The sequence below is a fragment of the Dipteris shenzhenensis genome, chromosome 24 (genome assembly GCF_047967505.1).
Source record: "Dipteris shenzhenensis isolate YYH24624 ecotype China chromosome 24, Dip_SZ_1.0, whole genome shotgun sequence".
Classification (NCBI taxonomy): Eukaryota; Viridiplantae; Streptophyta; class Polypodiopsida; order Gleicheniales; family Dipteridaceae; genus Dipteris; species Dipteris shenzhenensis.
Genome location: NC_141619.1, coordinates 52,932,067 through 52,958,332, shown reverse-complemented (window position 1 = coordinate 52,958,332; position 26,266 = coordinate 52,932,067). Strand labels below are relative to the sequence as shown.

Genomic DNA, 26,266 nt, shown 5'->3' with positions numbered 1-26,266 from the left:
CAGGGCAAGCTCTTGGTCGAATATCAATTTGCGATCTCGTGTGGCTCTGTCTTCATGCGCGCGCGCCTGTGTTTGATGGTGGCATCAACAAAAAAAAAGACTGTGTGATGGTGAGCATCTTGAAAAGGCAGGGGTAGGCTTGGAGAGTGCAATTTCTTGATCGAATCTGCATGAGAGAGAGAGAGAGAGAGAGAGAGAGAGAGAGAGAGAGAAGGGGGATATGATGATGATGGTGATAATCTGGAAAAGGCAGAGGTTAGGATATGAGAGAGCAATTTATTGCTCGTATCTGCATGTGTTGAGTATGTGTGTATGTGTGAGAGAGAGAGAGAGACGGTGATTATGGTGATCATCTTGAAAAGGTAGGCTTTGAGAATTGTTCATCTCGAATTTTCACAGGTACTGTCTTGGTGCTATGGCGAATGGTTGGGGAGATGTTTCTGTTGAATTCGGCGCAGAAAAGAGCGTAGACAGCACTCGCATCTGGTGGTAGAGGCAGCAGGACAGCTTGTATGGGAGATGGCTCTGTCTCGTTCAACAACATCATGCATCATCAGCTCTCGCAACAGCAATTAGCAGCTCTGCTTGCAGCTGCTCTTCCAGCCTCCCTCGATGGCTCCACATCTCCCCCAGATGAAATGTCTCGCGTCACAGCTCTCTCCTCACTCCATCGTGCCATTCTCCATCCTCATTCTCTCCTCCTGCTACACCGTTCTTCTTCCTTCCTGTGCCAGGCGCTTCTTCAGCTCCTTTCTGATAAGTACGAATTTCCTTTTTGGGTCTTTTTCGATTATGTCACGGTAGCAGAGCATTGTAAATTCCTGGACTTAATTTGCTGTCTGGCTTTTGCAGATTGTATGCCGTAAGGCAAGCGGCAGCAGTTGCTTATGGCGCACTTGGTGCTGTCACCGCTTCCGCACAGTCGTCTACGAATGGAAGGTCGAATGTCTCATTACCTGGAGCTGCGGCCGACAGGTTTTTGGGATGGGCCTTGCCACTTCTCTCCGATGTCAACGCCACCAGTGAAGGTGCAGAGCTTGCTCTCGTTGGGTTGCAAGAATTTCTCACCACAGGGGAAACAGCTGCCACTGAAAGATTTATACCTTCCGTGCTTAGAGCGTGTCAGGCTCTTTTGGAGGAAGAGGGAACCTCCTTGAGTATGTTGCGACCTTTGTTAGGCATTCTAACCGTTCTTGCAAGTCGGTTCACCCGCATCTTTCAGCCACATTTTGCAGATTTCGTAGATTTGCTCCTTGGGTGGGCTTTGATGCCGGATCTCTCGGAGGCAGATCGTTGTCTGATAACGGATAGCTTTTTGCATTTCCAGAATTTCTGGGCAGAAAACTTGCCCTTCTCCATGAATTTGTTGTCTAAATTTTTGGGAGATATGGAGGCCTTGGCACACGATGCAGCACCAGGCACATCAAATCAGTTAAGGCGTTTATTAGCGCTAGCCTCCTGCTTTATGGCAGTGTTGCAAGCGACTACTTCAGGAATCTTGGAGCTTAGTTTTGTTGAGGATGCAGTGGAATCCTTTCAAAAACTGTTGCCTCGCTTGCTTGCATGCTTGAGCATGGTGGGTCGGAAATTCCGGACATTCAAGTGGTTGAAAGAAGCGTCTACGTGCTTGCCACTCTTTGCTAATCTCTTGCGAGAGAAGTTTTCTGATTTTTCCTGTTTGGCAACAGATTTTTTACTTAGGAGCGTAGGGCTTGATGATTTCCAGGAAGCATCTTTGAAAGGAAACATCCATACCTTTTCTGCATCCCCATCCTTCTCTGCACTCACATCCAGTCAGGTCCAGGCGCTGCTGAAGGTTAATTTGGAACTTATCTCTTTACAGGGTCTCAGTCTTCCTTTGAGTGTGGTTTCTAAACTCTTTCAAGTGGGGTCCTCGTTTTCTCGTTTGCGCCTGCATCCCAGCTGCCTTGTTACAGGTGTTGTTTCAGCCACTTATCTAGCATTGCTAAGGCATGATTCTGATCAAATTGTGCATAAGGCTACCAATTGCTTGATCGATGAGTTGACCTATTTGAAGAGTTGCCTCCACAGTATCTGGAAGAAGGGTGATGTGCACATGTCTCTAGTTCAAGTCTTGGGGGAAAAACAAGAGAGTGCAAAACCATGGAAGTTGAGTTTCTCAGAATTAGAGATTAGGGAATTGATGAAATTTGATCTCATGGCATTGGCATGCAGTGTCTGCGTTAATTGCGAGCAAGAGCCTTTGTCAGGGTCCAGATTGGAAGGAAGCTGTGATGTGTCACGGGCAAAGGATGTAAGGAGATTGCTTCTTGAGAGGATGAACCCCTTTGAGAATCCTCTGCAATTTTATGCAGATGTTCAGTTTGCAGTTATTCAAAGTATGCATAGGTTGTGCACTTTTAAAGGCACCAGAGGAATATCAAGGGTTAATGATGGCTTTGAAGGGGTCCTACCCACGGAGGCAGTAAGAAAGGGAGAGTCTGTTTCCAAGGATTCTGTAATAGATTGCCTTTCTAGTTGTGGTCAAATTATAGCAAAAGCTTTGGATTCATCTGCAAGCTTTCCTGTTAAGATGGAGGCACTCGATTGGTTAGCTACCTTGTCCAGCCTAGCGATAGCTGCGTATGATGATACTTCCAGTCCGGTCCATGTGGGTTACCTTTTACAAGGTGTTAGCGACAATGAAGCAGCAGTGCTTGGGAATTGCACCTTGAGCAAAGACCTTGTGTGTGCCCTCTTGAATGCTGTGTTGGACAAGGAACAAAAGGTAAGAGCTCGGGTGGCAAGTGTCATGGAGCTTCTTTTGGATGCAGTGCTCATAACTCCATCTCACCTGCAAGATGTGGCTGAAGTGGCTTTAGAGCAGCTCGGAGATCCTGATCCTGTAGTGCAGAGTGCTTTTCGTGGAGTCTTATCGGTAATTGCGCCTGCAGCTCTGTGGACAATTAGCTGGACCGGAAGTATGCTTAACTGCCATGGCCAGCTGATGCCCAGTGCTGCCAAAAACAATCTCAAACATAGGTATTGGAAGCAAGTTTTTGCCCTCAGACAGTTCTCACAGCATCTTCGTCCTCAACAACTTGTTGTTGTTTTGAATTACATTTCCCAGCGGTGGCAGGTTCTTCCTTCTTTCTGGCTGCAGCGTCTAATTCATAACTTTCCTGGAAATTTTCGTGTTTCCTCCAAGAGGGCTGTGAAATGGCAACAGGAGCCAGGCTCAGCCAACTCGATTGAAGTAGATGCATCAAGCATTGCTCTCACAATTGACTTTGAACTTCTCGAACGGGTCTGCGCCAGTAATAATCTTGCATCTGCATGGTGGGCAATACAAGAGGCAGCAAGGCATTTCATTACAGTGCGGCTAAGGACTCATCTAGGTGGACCTTCTCAGACTTTCTCTGTGCTGGAGCGCATGCTGTTAGATGTTGTTCAGTCTTTACAGGCTGACAATGGTCAAAGGGAGACTGGAAATACCCTTATATTGGCAAACGTTCAATTATTACCTATGCGACTGTTGCTAGAGTTTGTTGAGGCTCTGAAGAAGAATATGTATAATGCGTACGAGGGATCTGTAGTGTTGCCAACCCCACCCCCAACAAGTGTACATTTTTTCCGTGCTAATAGAAAGGTGTGTGAGGAATGGTCTGCTCGTATTTGTGAAGCTTTGATGAATGCTAGTTTGGCTCTTCAGTGCCATGCAGCCACTTTTCATTATGCAGTCTTGCGGCTGCAAGATTTGAGGGGTGCAGCTGCATCTGCCCTGCGTGAAGTTCCCTGGCCTCAGATGGCTGAGAGCACACCCAGTATTAAGGTTAAAATTCAACAGGATGTGTTGAGAAGCTTGCGTCATGCTTCACTTGCCCTTTGCAGGGCCCATGGAGCAGTTATGATCGTGGGACTTCAGATATGGGCCACCTCTACATTTGGAGCATTGCTTTCAGATGATGCATTGTCTGTGCAGAAAGCTAGCAATGCATTCAAGTTTCTGGGTTGGATGAATGGTTTGGCACTGCAAGCTCAGGGACAGTATGAAAGGGCTGCTACTTATTTCTCTCTCCTGTTGCAGTCAGATGAAGCTCTTGGTGCCTTGGGAGCAGATGGGGTCCAGTTCATTATTGCACGGACGATTGAGAGCTATGTGGCTCTTGCAGATTGGGATGCTTTGGAAGTCTGGCTGCAGGAGCTGCAGGCACTGCGTGCAAGACATGCAGGAAAAGCCTATGCAGGTGCACTGACAACAGCCGGACATGATATGAATGCTATTCATGCCTTGGCTTGCTTTGATGCTGGTGATGTACAAGGAGCCTGGGGTCATTTGGATTTGACACCCCAGAGCAGTGGTGACCTCACTCCAGATCCTTGCCAGGCACTTCAAAGGAGTGAGCAAATGCTTCTTCAGGCCCTACTTCGACAAGAGGTAGGTACGGACGAGAATGTGGTCAAGGAAATAGAAAAAGCGAAAAGCATGCTCGAGGAAGCTCTACATATGTCAGGGTTTGATGGACTTTCTCAAGCAGCTCCGCTTGTTATGCAACTGCATTGCATCAAGGCTTTTGAAGCCAAGCGTGCTAGTGCTGGATTAAGAGATCCAGCATTGTTCAACCCTCTTGAACAGGTTGCTTGTCTCTCCTTGGATGTTGTCCATCAGGACTGTCTTTTGTGGTTGAAAGTTTTGCGGGTTTACAAAGCTGTGATACCACGATCTGAGATAACGTTTCGGCTCCAGTGGCATGTGGTAAGGCTAGCAAGAAAGCAGTGCAATTTTAGACTTGCCCATCGTCTTCTGATGCAACAGTTTAACCTAGAGGCTTTTGATAATCAATCTAGAGCAGATCGCTTCTTTGGAAACGGCTTTAAGGGGTTTGAGTATGAGCGCGTTTTGCTCCTTTATGCGGAGGAAAAATTTCAGGAGGCAATAATAGGTCTGTGGAATTTGACTCAAAGCTACCTGAGCATTTCCGAGACATCACCTGACTGTATGCAGGTGATGAAGGCTAAGGCATGTTTGAAGTGGGCTTCGTGGCTCAAGAGGAAGCCGTTTCTGTCAGGTTTTTTATCTGCACTGAGTGCACAAAACGAGGATGAAGTTGGGACTGGGACTGCCATCTTTTTAGAGGAAGGTGGCATTCCAAGGGAGGTTAGTCAATTATCAGCCGAGGAAGTGGTTGGGCCAGCAGTCAAGTCCGCAACTTTGTTGTGTCCTAACATGAGCAAGGCATGGTTTGCTTATGCCACTTGGTGTTATAACCATGGCAAGCTATTATTTTCTGGCTCTACTCCATTTAATCACCCATCTTCATTTCCTGAAACACTTGATGTTTCGCAGAGTGGCTCTGCCTTCAGTGAAAATGAAGTTGAAGAAATTCGTGCCATTGTGTTTGATGCTTTACGTGGAGTTGTTGATACAATGACCACAAGCCATTTGCCAGATGCTTGGAATGACTCTGGAGTCCAGATGAGGGCAGTGTCTTATGAAGCTTTTGTCCAACGCATAATATACTTAATGCAAACAGCTGCAGGAGCAGCGAGTGGAGGGGATCCAGATGCCAAGTCTCCATCTGAAGTGCTATCTTTGCGGCTACAGCAGGAATTGGTGGCAATAGGTCATAGCATGGCTTCATATCATGCTGTAGCCTATGTTAATAAGCTGATGGAAATATGGTGGAACTTGCGGAAAAGGAGAGTCTCTCCTTACAGACATGCTGCGCACGGTTTCCTTAGGTACCTCAGCTTATCAAATCAGGGTAGATCAATCAATGGCAAAGTGGGGATAATTGGAGTGAGGCAACAAAGAGAGGATAATGTTCTCAGTTCGTCTTTATATGTGCTGCATATACTTTTCAATTATGGAGTAGAGTTGGATGATACCATTCAGAAGGGACTTGCATCTATTCCTCCAACGCCATGGCAGGTGTGTCTTTTTATGTCTTGAATGCTATAATTTTATGCTCTAGCCTCGTAAATAGATTTGGCTCTGAATGGGAGTATTGTCTCTAGTTCCAACCTTTCTAAAGTGAATTCTTTATGAGTGGCAGGACGTAACAGCACAATTGTTTGCCCGACTAAGCAGTCACCCACAAACACAAGTTCGCAGGCAGTTGGAGGGACTTTTGATGAATTTGGCAAATTTATCACCCTGGGCAATAGTGTATCCCACTCTTGTAAATCTGAACACTACAGAGGGTGAACCTTCGGCAGAGCTACAGCGATTATTAAGCTGCCTGGTATGTTGTGTTTCCGGCAATCCATATATATTTCAGTAGTATTGTAAGACAATCTGAAGTGAGAGTAGAAGTGCATACTTGTAGTCTATTTTTCAAAGGCATTATAATCCTGTGATGCTGTCCTGCTCTTCTGACTCCTGCATTCCCCCTTTCTGCCTCTCTCTCTCTTCCATATTACTCACTCACTCTTTGTTGAACCTCTCCTGTTTCTCTTGTGCACATAAGGCACTTGGATAAGTTCTGATTGTGGAAGGTCTCCAGCACCTCCCTTTACCTTCTCCACTAGGTCTTCTCTATCTCATGCTGTTTGCCTGTGCACAAGATGTCAGCCCTCTGAGAATAGCTGCCTTTCTGCTTAAGATTTCTTCCCTTCCTGCCCAGGTTTCTCCTGCCATGTGGTTTGTCCTCCCTCGTGTCATTTCAGGTCTAGCGAGAGGGTTTAATCTCTGACTGCAGAGCTGTGTGAGAGTTGTGTGGGCTTCTCCGCCATGCCGATTCTGCAGGGGCACCTTTTTTCTCCTTAATTGATCCACCCAGAGTTGTCAAAGTTGTCATGCAATCCTCCCTGGACGGTCGTGCATAGATTATGATTACAATGCCCTCAATTTTTAGGCTTGCCTAAGATTCGCTCACTTGTCTTGTTTTGATTCTGCCTGGATTAGTGCTTAGGTTATTATGTATAATGTGAAAAATTCTTAGCAAGGTCTATCATCATGACAGATTAGTAGCTTTGAACAGTGTTATTTCCCTAAAATTATACTTTTGTCTCTTTGATGGGTCGTTGTTCATAGGTGTGACATGGAGTATGCATTGGGAAAAATCCGTGTATGGCAAACGAGGGGAAAATCACTTCGCAACATGTCAGGAAGAAAGAAGCCTAACTGACTACTCTTACAAGTTCACATAGCAAGTGAGCTGAGCTTTAGCAAGAGAAGTTTCAGATGAGCGCCAATGATGCCGGGGTGATGGTTGGGGTTGCTACCTGTGAGTGTCCCCATATGAGGAGGATAGAGGGGTAGATTCGAATATGGTGTCAATCAAGGCTGGAGAAGGTATGACATCCCCATGCTTAGGGCTGTGCATGCATGCCCTTGCTGGGCAGTTTTGAGCTGTTCATGTGACAGCAGATTGCGGGCAAGGGGCACCTATTTGTAGGCCATATGGGCTGGCATTGGATCTGGGCGGCCAGTCGGTTTTTATGACTGCTGGGAGCAGGTGGCCCTGTTCTAGGTCTACAGACTCCCCTCACTTACCTGTATTATGAGACATCATGCCACTCCGCAAGCAAAGGCATGCAGGAGCAGAACTTAGAAGGAGCAGCAGCACTTGGGTGCCCATTGCTTCTGTTTTCCAGTCTTCTCTTGGCTGGAGATCAGCCCAGCACTTGGCTGGTACCTTGCTGGTATCTTGAGCAGTGTTATGGTACCCAGCCCATGCTTGTGGCTGAGCTAATAGAGTGCGTTGTGGCTGCTCGATTCCAGGTTTGAGTTCTCCTCTTTGTGCAAAAGTGGTTAGAGATCGGAGAGAGTTGTGAGGTCTCATGATCTGCTGCGAGGTTTAGCATTAGATTGCTGTCCTTTATTTTGACATGGTACTAGAGCCCAAAGGTTCTACTCTCGTGATCTACATCAACTTCTGAAAGGAGGAGTCCCTTTTCTTGATAGGAGTTTGTGTTTTTTGCACTCTTGGTCAGTTTGCTGCAGTGTTTTTTTCCAATTTCAGTTTTCAGCTAATGTATGGCCTTTCATATGCTTTTCTCCAAATTTGGTGAAGGGGGAAACTTGGATGGGACCAACCATACACTTTGGGAGGTGAAGGTTTGAAGCCACATGGGTGCCAGATATAGAAGGTTGCCACAAGGGTGGTGATGAGACCTCAAGACAGTTATTGGGAAGGACATGGCATGCGTAGATCTAGATGATGCTGAGGAGTGGAGAGAGAGAGAAACCAAAGCCCTTTTGGGACAAAGGCGGACTTGGTGAGGGTCCTCATATTCAGCTTGCGGAGACAGCCTTCTAAGCTTGGACTATATTGAAGGATACCGATGAGACAACCAACTTGTGTCTACCATGGATGGTGGAAGGTGATCCATTGCATGGCCTGCTAGAAAAGCGAGTGATGAACTATTGATTTAATTTATTAAGTCACCCTTGGGGTGTTTGGTAGTTAGAATTATTGAAAGATTCAAGAGTGGTAGTTGAACCTTAGATCCTAGATGTCATGTGCATGGACCGTATCTAATGTGTGCTTTGGTCACACAAGACTAGCTGAGGAAGCGTGGGAGGCTTGGGGCTATGTTGGCGATTCTCGGGTTATAGTTGCAAGGGAATCAAGGTTTCCTGCTAGCTCAGGCGTATTGGGCTCAAGCCTATACAAGGAGCCCAGGGGTTCAGTTGTTAGTGTGCAAGTCAAGTTCTTCGTTGCTAGTCTAATCATTGGATCGTGTGTGGACTCGCACCTACTTTCTAGCGTAGCCCCAAGGTCCAACCTTGATATTCCAAGGCCTTTGGGCACCACCTGGTGGTATGGGATACTAGGTTGGTTGGGAACTGGTTGGGTATGTGCCAGCAGCTCAGCTTGTGGACGTCCCAGATTCACGAGTCCTTCACTCGCAGACGTCACGGTTGGGTTGTGAGCAAGTCTACCCCTTTTTAGGTGTTTCTATGATTGTTTCTTTGTGCATGTTTGCAAGTTCGGATTTTCAGAAGCTTTCGGGCCTTGTCAGTTGGTATTAGAGCCAGCTCTTGAAAGATGACTTTCTATAAGTGAAAGTTGTTGGTCAGGGTTTTCTCCAGGTATGTATAAATTCACAAATTGCAGATCTCTTACAAGTGCATGTGAATTGCAAAGTCAGGATAAGAAAAGCAAAATCGCTTTGTTTGCAGCCCAGGGCAGCCAAGAAAAAAACAGCGCAGATTTGAAGTTTTTAAAAACAAGCTGGGCGCTTGTTCTAGTGCCAGATTCATGCTCTAAAGCCCGCTGCCTTTTTGTTTTTGGTCGCCTTGGCAGTTTCCAGCCCACTTTGCCCTCGACCTTGCTGATTTTTCTCCTAGAACAGCTGATTATGCTCTTCTAGTAGTCAACTAGCTGCAACGTTGCTGAACTTTCCAGTTCTCTGTCCCCTGCACCCACAAATCATATTTCAAATTTTGCTTTTTGGTTTCAGGCTCCTGATTTTCACAAGAGCTAGTCAACTTGCATCCCAGGGTAATCCAGGCGAGACCACCTTTAAACCTTATTGCGAGGCGTATTTGCGTATGCACCACAGAGGAAGAGAGAGAGAGAGAGAGTTTAGGGTTAGAGAAATGGAGTCGACAACTAAACCCAATATAGTTGGAGAATTTGCTTGAGACTTGGAGAACTTGAAAATACAAAGACACTCCTCACGAGTGCACGGAATGCAACTTTGAGGTTGACACCTTGAACACGGAGAGCTGACCCACAAAGCCTGAGAAACAGTTCAGACACAACCAAGGCCTCAATGCTGCCCATGTGGACGTTGTAGACCACTGTGCGAGGCTATTAACAGGCTAGGGTTGTCCACGGGCATGCAGTGGAACTGCGTGAGTGAGAGGTGAAACTGTTCCACTGCATGAGTGAGAGGTGAAACTGAGGATCGAAACAGCTGAGAAACTGAGAGATGAACTGAGTGAAAAGCTGAGAGAGGAGAGCTGAGAAAACTGTAATAGCTGAAAGGTGAGCTGCTGAAACAGGCACCAAACCTACCTCCGTTTGCTGGTCCAAACCCTACTGTAGTGCTGCATGTACACCCTTCTGGAGAGGCTGATCTGTACTGGTGATTTGCTGCTGCTGTACAGGGGATCTCAGGAGTGCACCGGGGCTGCAAAGAGGGCTGAAGAGGAGCTGGTAAAGGCTGGGACGGACTGAATGAGGAATGAGGGGGGAAGGCCCCCCTTATATAGGGGGATGTAGGGCCAACCTAACCAGCCAAAATAGGCCAACCAGCCAGTTGGCTGGTTGGCTGGCTGGTAGGCTCACTTGCCAGCCCTAGGGGCCGACCTGGTGTGGGCCAAGGCAGCCAATAAAAGGTGTCTTCCCCAGCCTCTTTTCCTTGCTTGGTGCATGCCTTTGAGGGCCGCTTTGGGGCTCCTATCCTAGTCTAGGACCTAGACATACCTAAACATTAAGATGAAAACACTGTTCTCCAGTGGGTACTAATGAACAAGGACTTGCTCGCTCGTTCCTGGACTAGGCTTACAAAGGGGTCACAACATACAACAAAATCACCTATTTAGGGATCTATGATGTCGCCAGTGTGTCACCCTGCACCCAAGCGCAGGGGTGCATGTGACATTTCCAGGCTGAAAGGGGGCCTTTCGTGGGCGGAGTAGTCAAAGGGGAGGTTGGGAATAGAGATAAGAGTGGCCAGTAAGGAATAACCATGCAGAATATTCAATGTTGGAATGGTGATGATAGAATGGACGGCGAGAGAGAGAAAGAAAGTTTATTAAAGTCTTTGGAAGATCGATGGGTCTATGAGACTGATAGAAAACTGATACAACAAGCAGAAAGAGTAAATACTTAAGTATACTTATTGATATAAGCTATTCATGGCCACTAGGGAATAACCATGCAGAATATTTGATGTTGGAATGGTGATCATAGAATGGACGGCAAGAGAAAGAAAGAAAGTTTATTAAAGTCTTCGGAAGACCAATGGGTCTATGAGACTGATAGAAAACTGATACAACAAGCAGAAAGAGTAAATACTTAAGTAAAATTATTGATGTAAGCTATCCATTCGACCATTGGTGGCGATCTTGAGTTGGTGACTCACCGTGGAGATTCTGGTAGGTACGTGACTCATCATGGCTGTAGCATATCTAGTGGGTACTTTGATTATGACTTGGAAGGAGATTGGAATGCCAACTTGTCAGATACTTTGGAAATAGCTCAACAACAGACAATAGATGGTTGCTTGTTCAAAGCGATGTTATCATTCGCCTATGATCCAGTTAAAGCTCAAATGGTTTGTTGACAGCATGGAGCAGATTTTGGTGGACCTGGTGTTTCATTATCGAGTGGAGCACTCAATTTTAAGCTCAAGCTACTGGCTATGTGCTTGGGATTTGGCCATAGATAGATTATGCTTGAAAGCTAGCCTACGGCCAATCTCATTAAGCACTAACCCGAAGTGCTAATGAGGATTGGATAGAGGATAACAGAAACAAAAGTCAAGACTTCAACAAAGCAAAAAAAGGTCGAACAATCAGAATTTTATATCAAAGCTTCTCTCCAAATGTATTCACAATATTGTACGAAGCTCAACGATCAAAGTATGGACAGTTATGCTTCAATTTTTAATTGTAATAACAACAAATAAAAACTGAATACAAGGGCCCAAAAACTTCTCTAATGCAAGTCTAAAACAAATATTATAGCTCAATTTCAAATGATGTTTGCAACTATAGCAAATCAATTCACACAAAAACAATCAGCTAAATTTGTTTTGACAAATACGCCCACATAAACCCACAAAACTGTCTGCTAATGAATCAATTGAGGACATGTCTTTATATACCCTCCATAATTGTTTAATGTTTCAACCTGTCCTCATACCTAAAATTGCACAAAGTAAAAAACCATCGTTATGATCATCTATACATTGCTCAACGAGCTGAATTTGTGACTATTGGCTTGCTAACCAAACCTTCTCTAGCATGCCAACACGGATTTCAGTAGAAATTCATTGTCTGTTCATACATAATAAATACAAACGAGCTGCGTGTGCGACTATTTGCTTGCTAACCAAACCCTCTCTAGCATGCTAACAGGTGTAGTGGATTTCAGTAGAAATTCATTGTCTGTTTATACATAATATTTACAAACAAATGATGGATAATGATAGCGTCACCTTGCTGAAAAATGATAGAAACAGTATGTCGCTTTCTCGAAACAGTATGTTGCTTTCTCATGATGACAAAAATAATATCCCGTCAGCACGTGCACGCTGAGCATCCACTAAATCAAGCATCCGTTATCTGTCGTCAACGTACCTGCTGTCACCATTGCCAATGCTATCACAAATTTCTTCAATCACAAAAACTTAGTTCGCTTAATCGTTGTCACGTTCTTCGGTGAACTACCTACTGCCTCTTAGCTGGTTGTCGGCCATTGCCTATAGCATAGGCCTTCAGCATCATATCCCCCTATGCTCGTTACTTGAAACTCACGCATTATGGTCTTGCTCTTGGTATATATGCCGCTAATCAACAATTGGATCGGCCAAATGCACGTCGACGAAACACCCATTAAAGCAAGTCTCTCTTCTCACAAACTAGCAACAAATGATTCCTTTAACAACAAGAATCGAAGCAAATCATTGACTACTTCATGAATGCTTTCTTTAATACCCAATTCGAATGGTTTCTTTGACACCCAATTTGGTAGTGCTCATATAAAGCAATCCTCACCACAAGCCAAAGCTTTGTGGCTGTAACTATCAATGTTGGGTTCCTTGTAAAAACTCTCCACTCATCAACACGATAGGAGACTTACCACCCAACCATGATAGATCAAGCATGCGTTACTACTAGAAGCACAAGTTGCCAGTTCACTTAGGACACTATCATCACTTACCACAGGACTAGTACTAACTGTCCTGATTGTTCTAACCATGCACTATCATTCACCTTTTTGGGTATTAGTTCATTTAGGATACTAACACAGCTTAGGACCTAGGACTAGTACTAACGGTCCTAACTGTCTCAACCAGGCAATTTTTTTCCATTAGGCAAATCAAGCCTACCATTTGGCTATTAAAGCCTAGTGACTAATGATCAATGTCTTACTCCTATCTTTCTAGCCTAAGGCGTCCCCCATAGGGGTAATATTACATCATTTCCAAGGTCCCTGCAGGTTAGAATGGAGATGATCTGCCCAGGCATGAGAGGAGTGAGGTTGAGGGCATAGTTTTTGCCATATGTGTATGGTGCCTATACGAAACGTTTGCAAACGTCTGAAAAAAAGACGTATGAAACGGAATTTCATACGTGTCCAAATTTTTGGGAGAGTGTTTTGAATACCATACGTTTGCTAACGTTTGAAAAAAAAAGGCGTACTTATTCCATGTGTTGTTTGGGGGCATATATTCTGCATGTTGATGGGCATTGCGTTCTGAATCATGTATTCCATATGGGCGCAATGTGTAAGAAAAACTAGAAATACAAGCAGCGATGTTTAAATTGATTAGCTTGATCTGTTTGGTGCTGTCCATGAGGATGCATAGTGAAATCTTTGCACATGACGGGGATTCTTATATGCCAAGGGTTCTTCATTCATGATTTGAGTCTGGTTCATAAGTGTTCTTGTACTTCCAAGGCAGCACAAACACATTCCTGATGTTGGATTCTTAGACATGCAGCTGAATTTGCATCCAAAATTGGTGAAGGACGTGCAATTGCTAATTATGGAGCTTGGAGGTATAACTGTTCTTTGGGAAGAACAATGGCTGAGCACTCTTCAAGATCTTCATGCAGGTGTGACTGTCATATTGCTGATAGGTCATGTTGTCGGCTTTAAGCCATGCAAACTATGTTTCTTCCAAAATGAAAAATTTGAGGTTTTGTTCTGTTTTTTCTTCGTGTTACAGATGCTATTCGACGCATTGCATCATTGAAAGAGGAGGCCATAAGGCTTGCAGAAAATGATACCCTTGGCTCTAGTGACAAGCTGAGGCTCAATCCAGAAAGGTATAGAGACATGATGGCACCCATTATAGTATCATTAGAACGAAGATTGGCAATTACATCAAGGTCTCCAGAAACTGTACATGAAGCTTGGTTTCAGGAGCTGTATCAATCTCAACTTAAGGCTGCAATATCTGCTTTTAAGTCTGCTCCATCAAGCATTGCATCCATCAGCGATATTTGGCGTCCATTTGATGCCATTGTAGCATCATTAGCCAGTCAACCAAAAAAAAATGTGATACCTCTTGCTGATGTTGCTCCTCGGCTTGCAGCTCTTACTTCATCCGATGTTCCAATACCTGGCCTTGAAAAACAGGTCACTTTGATAGACGATGGGGTAACAGCACGAGGTACTGCTTTTCCAGAAATAGTAACAGTGACAGCTTTTGACAAGGAGGTGCACATCCTTGCAACTAAGACAAAACCAAAAAAACTAAGTATGGTGGGTTCTAATGGTCAGTGTTATACCTATCTTCTTAAAGGTCATGAGGACTTGCGATTGGATGCAAGAATCATGCAGCTTTTACATGCTGTCAATTGGATGCTTTGTGGAAACAAAAACACAAGGGGGCAAGATTTATGTGCTCGGTACTACTCTGTGACTCCCATTAGTGGGCGAGCAGGATTGATTCAATGGGTTGACAACCTCACTAGCATGTATGCAGTTTTCAAAGCCTGGCAGCAGCGCAATCAAGCTGTGCAGCTTGTAACATCTGGCACTAATAATGTGAATCTCTCGGTGCCACCTGCTGTTCCTCGTCCCAGTGATATGTTTTATGGGAAATTGTTTCCTGCTTTGAAAGAGAGGGGCTTACGAAAGGTTTCATCAAGGAGAGACTGGCCTCAAGAAGTCAAAAGAAAGGTACTTTTGGAACTTATGAAGGAGACCCCTAGGCAGTTGCTGTACCGAGAGCTTTGGTGTGCAAGCGACGGCTTTACAGAATTCGCTTCTAAACTGCAAAGGTATGTGGAATGTGTGTCTGAAATAGAGGCTTCAGGAATAATAGTTGCATTTTATTCTTTTTTGGAGGACTCTTGGTTGTAAAAATGTGTCGTCATTTTTCCTGCATCTGGGAGTTTACTACCGCAATAGTGAAAAAAGACAATCGCATTGTGAAAATGAACTACCAAGCATAACAGCCCAGGTGCTCTCGTCTGTTTATGGTGTATTTGCTAGACAATCGCCTAGACAATCCCTTTATGGTTAAGGTCCATTGACGTTTCATCTTTTATTGACGCACCTGTACCTTCATGATATCACCAACGATATTATGAGACTTCTTAGTAGTCCTGGTATAGCTTATGCTACATTAAACTGTATGGAACAATTTCCAGTAAACTGTCATCATAGCAGGCTGTAGCAAACTCAAGGAAATCCTCGTACATATAGTTTCACTTTCATGCAAGTATATTGATGTCATAAATATATGGCTCTCATTTTATTGCTTAGCAATGGCTGGCATTCCATCAATTTTACAATGTGTGGTCATTTTGAAACTAATCTTTGGTCATGCCAGTCTCGAGTCAATATCAGAGGAAGAAACAAGGTGGAGCTGAATTTTACTCATTTATGAGGCACTTGCAAGCATGGTGGATGAATTATTATACATTTTCTCCTTTAAAGAAATAAAGATTTGGCCTTTTATATTGGGTGAATGACTTGGATGTGAATACACGTTGACACTTCTACATATCAACTTTTGATTTTTAGTTTCATGCACTCAATGTTAGCAGTCATTGAACAACCCACCCGCATAATCCCCCCCCCCCTGCGCTGCCCTGCTCTCTCTTTTTCATTCTCTCATGGCCCTGGAGGCCTTCAGAGGACGTTAATGTTTCTCTTTCTTTCTTTCTGTATGACTTGTTTTTCTTTTTTTTTCTGTCGTTGGTGATTGATTCTCTTTGGTAATATTTCTTTCCAACATTTTGAGATTCATTTATTGGAGTTTGCAGGTTTGCAGGAAGTGTTGCAGTTATGAGCATGGTTGGTCATATTGTTGGTCTGGGTGACCGACATTTGGACAATATTTTGATGGATTTCAGTACGGGGGATGTTGTGCATATAGACTACAATGTCTGTTTTGATAAAGGTCTACGGTTGAAAATCCCAGAAATTGTTCCATTCCGCTTAACCCAAACAATACAAGCAGCACTTGGTTTAACTGGGATCGAAGGTGTGTTTAGAACCAGTTGTGAAAAAGTGTTGGAGACCCTGCGGACAAACAAGGAGGTCATCCTAATGCTTTTAGATGTTTTTGTATGGGATCCCCTCATGGAGTGGACAAGGGGGGATGGGCACGAGGACACATTGATTGGGGCAGAGGAAAGAAAGGGCATGGATCTGGCAGTTGCTCCATCTTTGTTTGGCTCAATGGTGCAAGAGACACAGGCCCCATTGCAGGTAGTATGCATACCCTTCTACTGCATGAGAACTTGTATCTTGGAGTTTGTTGTGAATGAGATTTTTTATTGTCTAGGTTACAGCAATGCATAACATGAGGGGTAAGGTATGAAATAAGTCCATACCTTCTAGCAAATGGTGCAGACAAAGCAGCACAGGAAGTGGGCTCTTCCCTCAATCCAAATTAGCCTTTCCACCCAAAATTTAAGCTCATGAATACCTACTAGGAGCTCCAATTTATCTTTGTCCTTTATACATCTTATCAGGCTCAAGCTACATGCAAGACCGTAGCCTTCTTCAAGTGTTTCGTTCAAGAAAAGACTAAGCTTTGATGCCCATTGACCTGTAGGATGTTTCAAAATTGTTGTACCAATTAATGAAGTGGAAAGTGCAATGTAATACCTTGCTTTGATTAGCTGATGTGGCACTTTGCTCAACTTTCACATATCTTGGATCATTCGTGAGTTCAAATGGCCTTCATGCCCATGCATACACAAAGGAGATTGTCTTTAAATACGGTGTGACGACCATTCACAGTTGGAGAGATCCGATGGATCATAACAATTGACTATTTTCGTCTAAGCCAAGATCATAACTATTGACTATTTTCTTCTAAGCCAAGATACTATTTGAACTTCACAAATGTGAATTTTGTATGTCCTTTCGGTGAAATAGTTAGGTATATCATCCTCAATGGAACACTAAACACTAATTATGTATTTATTTTTGTGGATGCAATGATAAGGTACTTCAATGTGCTTGGTCTGTGCTTGAAAATGGAATTTTTTGCCATAGAATTGCAACTTTGATTGTGTGGCTAAGGGGATACGTGAGGGGACTAGTTGAATGCCTTCCTCGACTACAGAAGCATTATTTGGCTTTTATAGAGATAGAGCAACACGTGTTCTTACTAAATTATGAGATGAAACGTGAACTGAGAGTAAATAACCAGAAGTAGATCATGTGTAATCAATGTCGTTGGTCACTCTACAAAGTTGGGAAGCTTTTTTTGTACTCTATAGCACAATGCATATATCTTCCCACGTACTTTAGTCCTCTTTGTGTACTTTAGTTTTGTTAGAAATGACCCAACAGACGGCACACACAGCGGAAGACTGATAGTTATGCCCAGGAGCTCACACAGTGTGCGTGTGGGGTGTGGAATCACAATTTTCTTTACTTAATATGCATCACATAGATGTGCAGACTCATCAATAGACAATGAACCAGCCAGATAGAGAAACCACCGAAATAATATATTTCCGTCCAAAACTATGGACACAATACAAAAGAGATAGATCCAGAGTCCCACCAATGGTGTGGTCCTCTGATCTTACCACAAGGTCCTTTTGGCTATCTCTAGACTCGAGCCTGCGTGTTCCACCTCGAGCGTTTGTAGACTTTCCGTCTAGTGTGTTCTTCTCCACCTTACTGCCTGTCAATCAGCCTAGGTGGGCAGCCTCTGCACACAGGTCCCCTTTGGTCCTCAAGATAACTGTTCCACTGCTCCAACCTGCTTGTGAATGGCTGCTCCAGAAGATGATGATCTCAGCACCTTGCTGCCCTAGAAGACAGCCAAGGTCCAGCCCTTCCTGGCTAAGTCTGCAGCCCTTCAAGCACCCTATCACCTCCTGGATATAGGCCCAGAGGATGGCTTCCTGCTGCTCCTTTCTGCCCTGGAACTGCTGGCTATGCTGGATAAATAATGGGGCATGAAGCCCCTCCTTTTATAGGCCTAGGGGCCTGTCAAAAACCCGACCAGTCAGGCTGGCTATGGCCGACCCAAACAGGCCGACCAGGCCCTGACCTGGTCTGTATATAAACGCCCCTTTGGGGCTCTCTTTTCTAGGGCCTTTGGCCCACACTTCCATGCAAGGGCTGAGGCCTTGGCCAGCCCTAGATAGGGCCTGGTTGGCTGGCTTTGCCCAGCCCAACCAGCCCTCCATATGGGCTGCCATGTGCTGCTTCCTCCCCCGCCATGTCAGTGCCTGTCCACCCTTGTTCTGCTGCGCCAACCTGGTCCGTACACCTGCGCTCTTGACCCACCTGTACCGCGCCATCATCAGGGTCTGTTGCAGGCCCTTCGCCTGCCCACTACCCTCGCCATATGGCTCGCCATGCTGATGCCATCTGCAGGTCGCAATCCTGTGAGGTGCTGCCCATGTGGCAGCCCCCTCTCTTTCTCTGCCCTAGGTCTCCCTCCCCCACGCTCTCCTCATTTGGGGGCTTACAGATGGGGAGGTGACCATTCCAACAAGTTTGTGCTTAGAGATAGCCATGTATAGACTCTTTATACCCACAACATAAGAGATACTTACATGTACTCCCAGTCCCTGTATCAATATATCACAATAATCACTCTCTTGACCAGGTACTATTTGGGCAAATCTCACAGTCAGGCAAATTCCAAGGCCAATGCTGACTTTGGTTTGGGAATGATTGCCCACTTTGTGAGTCTGCAATGGGATGTGGGAGGATTTGAACAAACCCACATTTTTTTAGATGGTGCCCTTCTTCTCCTACACCACCCTTATCTACAGCTACTGTTACCCTCTTGCATGAGAGGCATTGGCTTCCCTGTGCCCTTTGTAGGCTTGAGTAGCCGCTAAAGGATGAGCTCTTACTGCTCAATATGCTCTCTCTCTCTATGCACATCCAGTTGCTCTCCAGACCCCAATAGAATGTTGGTAGCCCTAGAATGCTTTCTCACAGTTGCTTTCCAACAGGGCTGTTGGTCTGCACTAGACTGCCAAATCCCTCCTCAATGGGGGCATTATAGGACACAACGTCCTCCAAAACAGCTGACCAGGCCTGGGGTTAGGCCAACTTAAACAGGCTGACTGGCCTTCATTAACCCGATGGGGTTTACTGCTGACCAGGGTTCTGCTAACCCCCAGTCTGTAGGCCATCTGACAGGCAGCTAGGTCTGCCAATGTGCTTCCCTATACTTGCCTATAAATAGGCCCTCCAATAGGCGCTTGTTGCTGGGTCTTCCCAGCCCGGCAGGGCATATACTAGCTAATTAGCCTGCCCTGAAGGAGGGCTCTTTGCCAGCCTTATGTGCTGGTGTGTGCAGCCTGTGGCTAACACCAAGAAGGATGAAGTTCATGCTGCCCATGTGGCAGCCTGTTTCAGTCTGTCCCATCTACTAGTCTGATTCCCCCTTCTCTTCGGCTCACAAGTCGGGAGTTGACCTCTATGAGCTCATGAAAGGCGTCAGCAACAGGGTTATGAGCTCACGGAAGGCGTCAGCTGAAGTACAGATCAGTAGGGGATAGAGGCGCACACTTGTGGGCAGATCAAGGAGCTAGAAGAGGGCGCAGCAGAGGCAGGACAGACCAGCACATGGGTCGGCCAAGAGAGAGGCTGGTTGGGCTGCTTGGAGGCTGCCAACCAGGCCTTATATAGGGCAGACGTAGGGGCTGGGCCCTTGCCTTGATGTGAGGGCCAGTGCCCTAGTTTTGAGCCCCAGAAGGGGCGCTTTTAAGGAGCTGTTCAGTCGGCTGTAGGCCAGACTGAGTCAGCCAGAATGGGGCAGATGAGTCGGTATTTTTGGGGCCCATCGAGGCCTATAAAAGGGCCATATCATCCAGCAGCCAGCATACTTGGGAGCAGCAGGAGCAGCAGTGCACACTCCCTCAGGCCTACATCCAGGAGTCAGAGGAGTTCAAGAAGAGGTGCAGACTGAGCTCACAGAGGGCTTGGACTGAGTCGGCCAGAATGGGGCCAGCCAGTCGGTATTTTTGGGGCCCCTTGAGGCCTATTAAAGGGCCCCCTTGGGGAGCATAATATTATCCAGCAGCCAGCAGACTTGGGAGCAGCAGTGCACACTCCCTCAGGCCTACATCCAGGAGGCAGAGGAGTTCAAGAAGAGCTGCAGACTGAGCTAACAGAGGGCTGGGACCTTGGCTGTCTTCTAGGGCTGCAAGGAGCTGAGGTCAAAGGATGAAGAGTCTACATACGCTGGAGGTGGAGCACGCGGGCTCAAGTTCTAGAGATATCCAGCCGATAGTAGAAGTACGTGGTGGTAAGATCAAAGGACCACGCTCTGGTGGGACTTTGGATCTATCTCTCTTTGTATTGTGTCCATAGTCTTGGACGGAAATATATTCTTTTGGTAGCTTCTATATCTGGCTGGATCATTGTCTATTGATGAGTCTGCACATCTATTTGATGCACATAAGTTTAAGAAATTTGTGATTCCACTCATGACACACACTGTGTGAGCTCCTGGGCTATTCTATCAGTCTTCCGCTGTGCTTACCCTCTGTTGGTTGATTTCTAACACCCCACACATGCTCTATGTATATGGGATTGATATTGCAAATTTGATGCATCCTCTTTGAGAGGGGTGTGTTTAAACTTTTGGAGAAAGTGTTTTCTCTTCATCACACATCTCTGTCAAAGTCCACTTCCTTCTCTTTGTATCCAGCGTTGTGGAGTGTTGTGGTTCTGTGATTTGTTAACCCCTGCTGCTTTGAAAAGACTTTCGACAACTATTCACGCACAGATGGATCTAGTACTAGTTGAGGCGGTTGGAAAATACTGCATCTCTTCCTGAACCACCTCAGCTTTGTCCTTGTGTTCTATCGATGCATTGTGCATTCCATTTTTTGATGTATCTCTAGAGCATGGGAGGTAGGTCATGTTTGTGTGAGCCTCCTGCTGTTGTTTCTTTAGAAGCAGCAAGTGAAGCATGTTGCCATGTGGAGGTACAGGAAGCTATACCCATTGGAGCATTCGGCTCTACATTGATGTTTGAGCGTATCTCTGAACTTTGCTAAGCACAGTAGGTAGATTAACCTTTCAAGGCATCTACCTATGTACCCTTTCCTTGGAATCTAGTAGGTCGAAGAGGCTTACAGCAAATTGTGGAATCAGCTAGGCACCTGTAGATATTATATCTATTGAGCACGCTGTAATAAAATTCAGTATAAGTCATCTGTGTAACTTCTAATGGCGTCTCTTTCTGAATTCATCTGTGTAACCGCTAATGGTGACTCTTTCCAAACGCTTTGCCATGGCTTGCATTGCAAAATACACGGTACTTCCAAACTGGACCCATGGGCCATTACAATGGACAGCAATTGTGATTACTCACTGCTAAAAAATCTAGCTGGACCTTTCCAAATTCATACAGATACTCGTTAAACAAATTAATGGGAGCTCAATGTGGTCTCATGTTATTACTTGGGCGTGCTTGCTTCTACAAAAAGCTCAATGCGTGTGCTGGATTCAGTATCATGTACATTCTTTTAATTTGTTTTGCTTTATTGTGTGTTCTGTATATTTGTTTGCAGGTATCTGATAGTGTTGTGGAGAGCCAGGAGGCAAGATCTCAAGAAGACCTGATGGCCTCAGGGCTTGTTGAGGAGTCATCTCTTGGTGCAGTCCATGTGAAAGGTAGATTTGAGCAACTAACTGATATTGGTGACAAGTTTGGGGGATCTCTTGAGGAAGGCATTCTTTCTCAAGGGGAAGATGATGGCTGGATCTCGCCGGCAAATTCCGTCTTGTCTAGTAACTCAGATAAAGAAGTTCAAAACCCACTCGAATCGTTCTGGCTGCAGTCGGCAGAGTCTCTAAGTGGTTCTAGGATCTGGCAATCGACACTTGCATCTGATCTTCAGCAGCAAAAGGAATCAAATAATACCTTGCCGGACCTGTCAACATTGGTGATTCAGGATGGGAAGCCGGCAGCAACATCACCATTGCAGTTGCACAGTCAAGGGGATGTGACTTCCTTAGATGGAGGTAACACACACAGTGTGACTGCATTACATATTAAGGGAGTTGATCAAGGGCATGATGGTTCCCATACTGCTTTCAGTTCAGGTGGGGTTGCATGTGACAGCCCAACTAGGCCTTTATTAGGTGCAATGGGGCCTTCTTCTGGCCTCGTGGACCACCCAAATGTCATTCAAACTCGGGGAGGCATAAGGGAGAAGCAGGAGCTTTCTTTTAAGGGAAAGGATTCTGTGGAAAGTGATGGCGATGCGAACGACTTTGTGACCTCTGTGGTTTTGGATAGTATGGCACGGCGACCACTGTGCAGTATGTCACCACTCAATACTTTTGTAAATTTTCTATAGACAAGATTGTTGAATTGAAGATAAGTGTTGTATTTTGAAGTTTGGTACACAATGTTGTGACTAAAGTGCAGGTATGGTATACAGGGAAAAATCCATATGCTGTATCTGTACTAAAGAAGGTTGAATTAAAGCTGGATGGCTTCGATATTGACAGCAGGAGGTAGCCCTTTTTTTGGGGGAATTTCACAACTTGTAGATGTGTTGAAATGTTCAATTGAGATGCTCAATTTACATCTACGTATTTTTGGCAGGCAATTAACAGTAGCTGAGCAAGTAGATCAACTGCTTCGTCAAGCTATGAGCATTGATAGTCTTTGCAACATGTACGAAGGTTGGACCCCTTGGATTTGAGATATGGCTTGAATATTTCCGAAGATATTACAGAGAACGGTATACAGAGGAGGGAAATATTTGCCTTTCCATCAAGTGGAACCATAAGAACTGACTGGAATTATTGCATAGTTACCATGGTGCTTATAGATGACAAGAATGATGGCCATTGCTGTCATGGGTAATGGAATGTATAGTGAGGTATTATTTATATAGAGGACATCTTTCAGGCCACATATCCTGGGCTCTTTTTGAAGCAATAAGTCCTCTGGTTTTTGGAGAGTAAGAGCTCTCACCTCCTGCAAGTTCCTTGCTACGCTAACCCGGCATGTTAAGGGTCTCCATGAACTGGAACTGAGTTTTCATGAAGCACATGGGAAGCAATCTGAGAAGGGGCAACTTTATTGTAAAAAATAATTCTATGGCAAGACAGTGGCCATTCTGCTGCTCTACAGCATTGCATGTTTCTCGTGAAAGTACACATAAGAGCTTATACAAGAGCTACCTGCTCAGGGAACGTTGCTAGTCATGCAGCACAGATGTGTGGCATGTTTCGACTAATAGGCTCCAATTTTATGGTACTCCTCACCCTTAACATTTCTGTGCCATAGTGTTATGACTTTTAAAATTAAATGTCTTGAGACTATTTGATTTAAGTGCTTCATTTTGCTCCTATCTCAGGTCTATGAGAGATCCTGGCCAAGCTACGTGGAAGATTTTCTGTGAGGTGGACAATGACACTAGCCTTTAGTTTGGTGGCTTGCATGTCCTGTTTTCAGATCATTAAAGGGTCTAAGATATTGCTGAAAAGTTGTCACAGGCACATTCTTGGAGTGTAGGAAAAAAAAAAGGCTCAAGGTCTCGTTCGTACAATTGTGAATGTGCTGTGAAAAGATGGACAATCATGTGGATTGATTTTGATTCAAGGTTTGAGCTATTGCTTGAACACTTGGGCCTGTCACCCTCAATTTTTGAACATAGCTTGTTTGGGTGCATGTCAGATTGCGGAATCTCATGGCCTGCTCTTTTCTTAGTTCCATAACTCAAGCTTCTTGTGGTTTGTTGATCTTTATAAAGCTCATTTGAGGACATTTTGAATTCTTCAGGGTTGGATTGTGAAGGTCACCCAGGGCCCCATTAATGGTGGCCAATATATTTTCAAAGTACGACATATCTCGAGATTCAAAACTTCCCAAAAATTGGATGTTAAAACAATCGACGCCTATATGCTTTGTAAAGTGGAAAGTACACAACCTTTACAAAGATGGACATTCAAATATTTTTAGAGATTTGAAAAAGCTCTAAGATCCAAGTTTGACAATTCAATGCTATCTTGACTCATCTAATTCTAAGAGTCACAAGGCTCACTTGAGTAGTAAAATTAAAATTTTGTGACAAAGTACTCTTACTAGTAGTGAGAGGCTCAAGACTTATTGTATGAGGATGGATATAATGAGTAGAATTATCCCAAATGAAAGGCTTGAATACACAAAACAAGAAGAATTAAAGTCATATTGTTGGCCGTCATCTCTTTGTATTGTGTATGGTTGAACCAATATAATTATCATAGAAAGAGTTGAGAAAAGCAAGGATAGAAAGAAAGATGTATTAATGTCTACAGGAGGCCTCGTGGGCCTATGAGACAAAGTACAAAACCAAAAGTAACTCATACAAGCCACTATGGGCTGAAGTAAAGGGCTCACTAAGGCCGCTGTTGAAAGATGAAGTTCTAAACTTGTGAGCAAAATAGCAAAAATAGTATCAGGTGTTCAGAGCTAATGCTCTGAGTACATGCATAGGCTTCATATATTCAGGCACCTTGGTAGCTCTTTGATGGGATGTGAGGAGCTCTCGTATTTGTGTCTGTCGAGCTCTCTCAGGGTGGTGGAGGACGTGGTCTCCTCGATCTCTGTATTCGATGGGCTACGTCAAGGGTGACACCTCATCTCTGGAAATAGAATTGACCATGATCGTGTGCGCTTTGGTCACTCTTCGTGTCGCATGTGAAGTGTGTCTCATCTAGTAGCATCATGGCGGCGACTCTCACTGCTACACACACACACACACACACACACAGAGTCTTTGAAAGACCGAAGGGTCTATGAAACATAAGAAAATCAAATATAATAAAAGTTGTGTGTGTGTGGGGGGGGGTGTGTGTGTGAGAGAGAGAGAGAGAGAGAGAGAGTTATATTAACGTCCTCGGGAGGCCTCACGAGCCTATGGGACAAAAAGCAAAATGTCAAAATGACTTGCAACATCTGGATAACCAGAGAGTTGACATGGCATCTCAACTTGAGGTTATCATAGCATATATCTATGATTTTACTATGCTTTACATAAAGATTGAGCTGGAAGATATGAAGTTTAGAATAAAAAAGCTAGCGGTTGAAGTTTTCAAGCTAAGATTTGACAAAGAAAGATGCAAAGTGCTAAAAGTTGAGAAAATAGAAAATAGCTTTATGTTGTGGCTAAATAATAAAGATCATGACATCGATTTTAAAAAGAACAGATACACAAAGGTAGTAAGTGTTGAAGATGTTTGGTCTTGGTTAGATTTTCTTATAGATAATCTTTACATCACAGTAGGTGATTCTTTGTTTCAACAAATTATAGGAATCCCCATGGGCACTAATTGTGTTGTCTTTTTAGCAAACTTTTATCTTTTCACTTATGAATTTGAGTATGAATTTGAGTTTATGCAACGTCTTATTTCTATCAATACATGCCTTATCATTTTACATAAGCTTAGCCAAGTTAGGTGTTTTATAGATGATTTATTTATACGAGATGTTCCCGACTTTCCAAGACTTTATGTACAAAGATGCTTGTGCTTTTGGAGAAGGAATCTATCCTGTGAACTGAAGTGCACTTAAAGAGGGGATTCTTGTGCTTTCTTACATCTTAGACTTTCTCAATCTTCCGTAGGATTAGAGGTTTATATATATGATAAACGTGAACAACCTGAATATAGTGGTTTACACATAAAAATGCATCACATTGACTCAAATATATGTGATTTGGCAAAATATGGAGTCATTTCTTTCCAATTACATAGATTTCCCAGCCTTTGTATAACTAAGGAGTCTTTCATCACTCAATGTAGTAATTTGATCACTTTACTAATACTTAAGAGGTATAATCCAAGAAAAATAATGAAAAAAGTACGCACAATCTTAGATATGAAGTCTTTTATCTATGGTGTATCGGCCTTAGGCATGTTAAGAATGATTGAGCATAAACTGAAAATAGAAAGCGGGGAGCTGAATAGCCCATTTTTCTTTTAGTTTCAAAAGAGACTGTGATTGAGTATGCATGTGTATTCTAAGTTAGGAATGCATTTTGCATCCTTGTAAGGTTAGTTTTTTATGTTTTAACACAGAGAGAGAAAGAGAGAGAGAGAGAGAGAGAGAGAGAGAGAGAGAGAGAGAGAGAGATCTATTAATGTTTGTAGAAGATCGCACGGGTCTATGAGGCAAAGTACAAAGGAAAAAAAAGTGACCTATTACATCTGGATAACCAGAGAAT

General features: G+C 44.2%; 1 protein-coding gene and 1 pseudogene across 4 annotated transcripts; both read left to right on the top strand.

Annotated features, from left to right (window-relative positions):
• LOC147886769 (uncharacterized) lies at window positions 1-24,093 on the top strand. Of its 4 annotated transcripts, none has more exons than XM_087395793.1 (11): window positions 1-78; window positions 400-760; window positions 853-5,893; window positions 6,018-6,206; window positions 13,591-13,705; window positions 13,819-14,878; window positions 15,869-16,316; window positions 21,617-22,370; window positions 22,493-22,568; window positions 22,660-23,316; window positions 23,420-24,093. In XM_087395793.1, exons 2-10 carry the CDS (start codon window positions 513-515, stop codon window positions 22,757-22,759), a joined length of 8,031 nt encoding a protein of 2,676 aa, XP_087251919.1. In that variant the 5' UTR covers window positions 1-78; window positions 400-512; the 3' UTR covers window positions 22,760-23,316; window positions 23,420-24,093. The 4 variants fall into 4 exon arrangements, with proteins under 4 accessions (XP_087251919.1, XP_087251920.1, XP_087251917.1 ...); XM_087395794.1 differs by having other exon boundaries at window positions 22,480-22,568; XM_087395791.1 differs by having other exon boundaries at window positions 22,475-22,568.
• A 1,119-nt stretch (window positions 24,094-25,212) lies between these two features.
• Window positions 25,213-26,025, top strand: LOC147886768 (uncharacterized; annotated as a pseudogene).
• Window positions 26,026-26,266: the final 241 nt, after the last annotated feature.

Excerpts from the sequence above, each read along its gene's own strand:
- LOC147886769 (XM_087395791.1), top strand. The coding sequence starts at position 513 with ATGGGAGATGGCTCTGTCTCGTTCAACAACATCATGCATCATCAGCTC. Across the intron at positions 14,879-15,868 it reads TTCGCTTCTAAACTGCAAAG|GTTTGCAGGAAGTGTTGCAG; the intron begins GTATGTGGAATG and ends TGGAGTTTGCAG. Across the intron at positions 22,371-22,474 it reads GGCACGGCGACCACTGTGCA|TGCAGGTATGGTATACAGGG; the intron begins GTATGTCACCAC and ends TTGTGACTAAAG.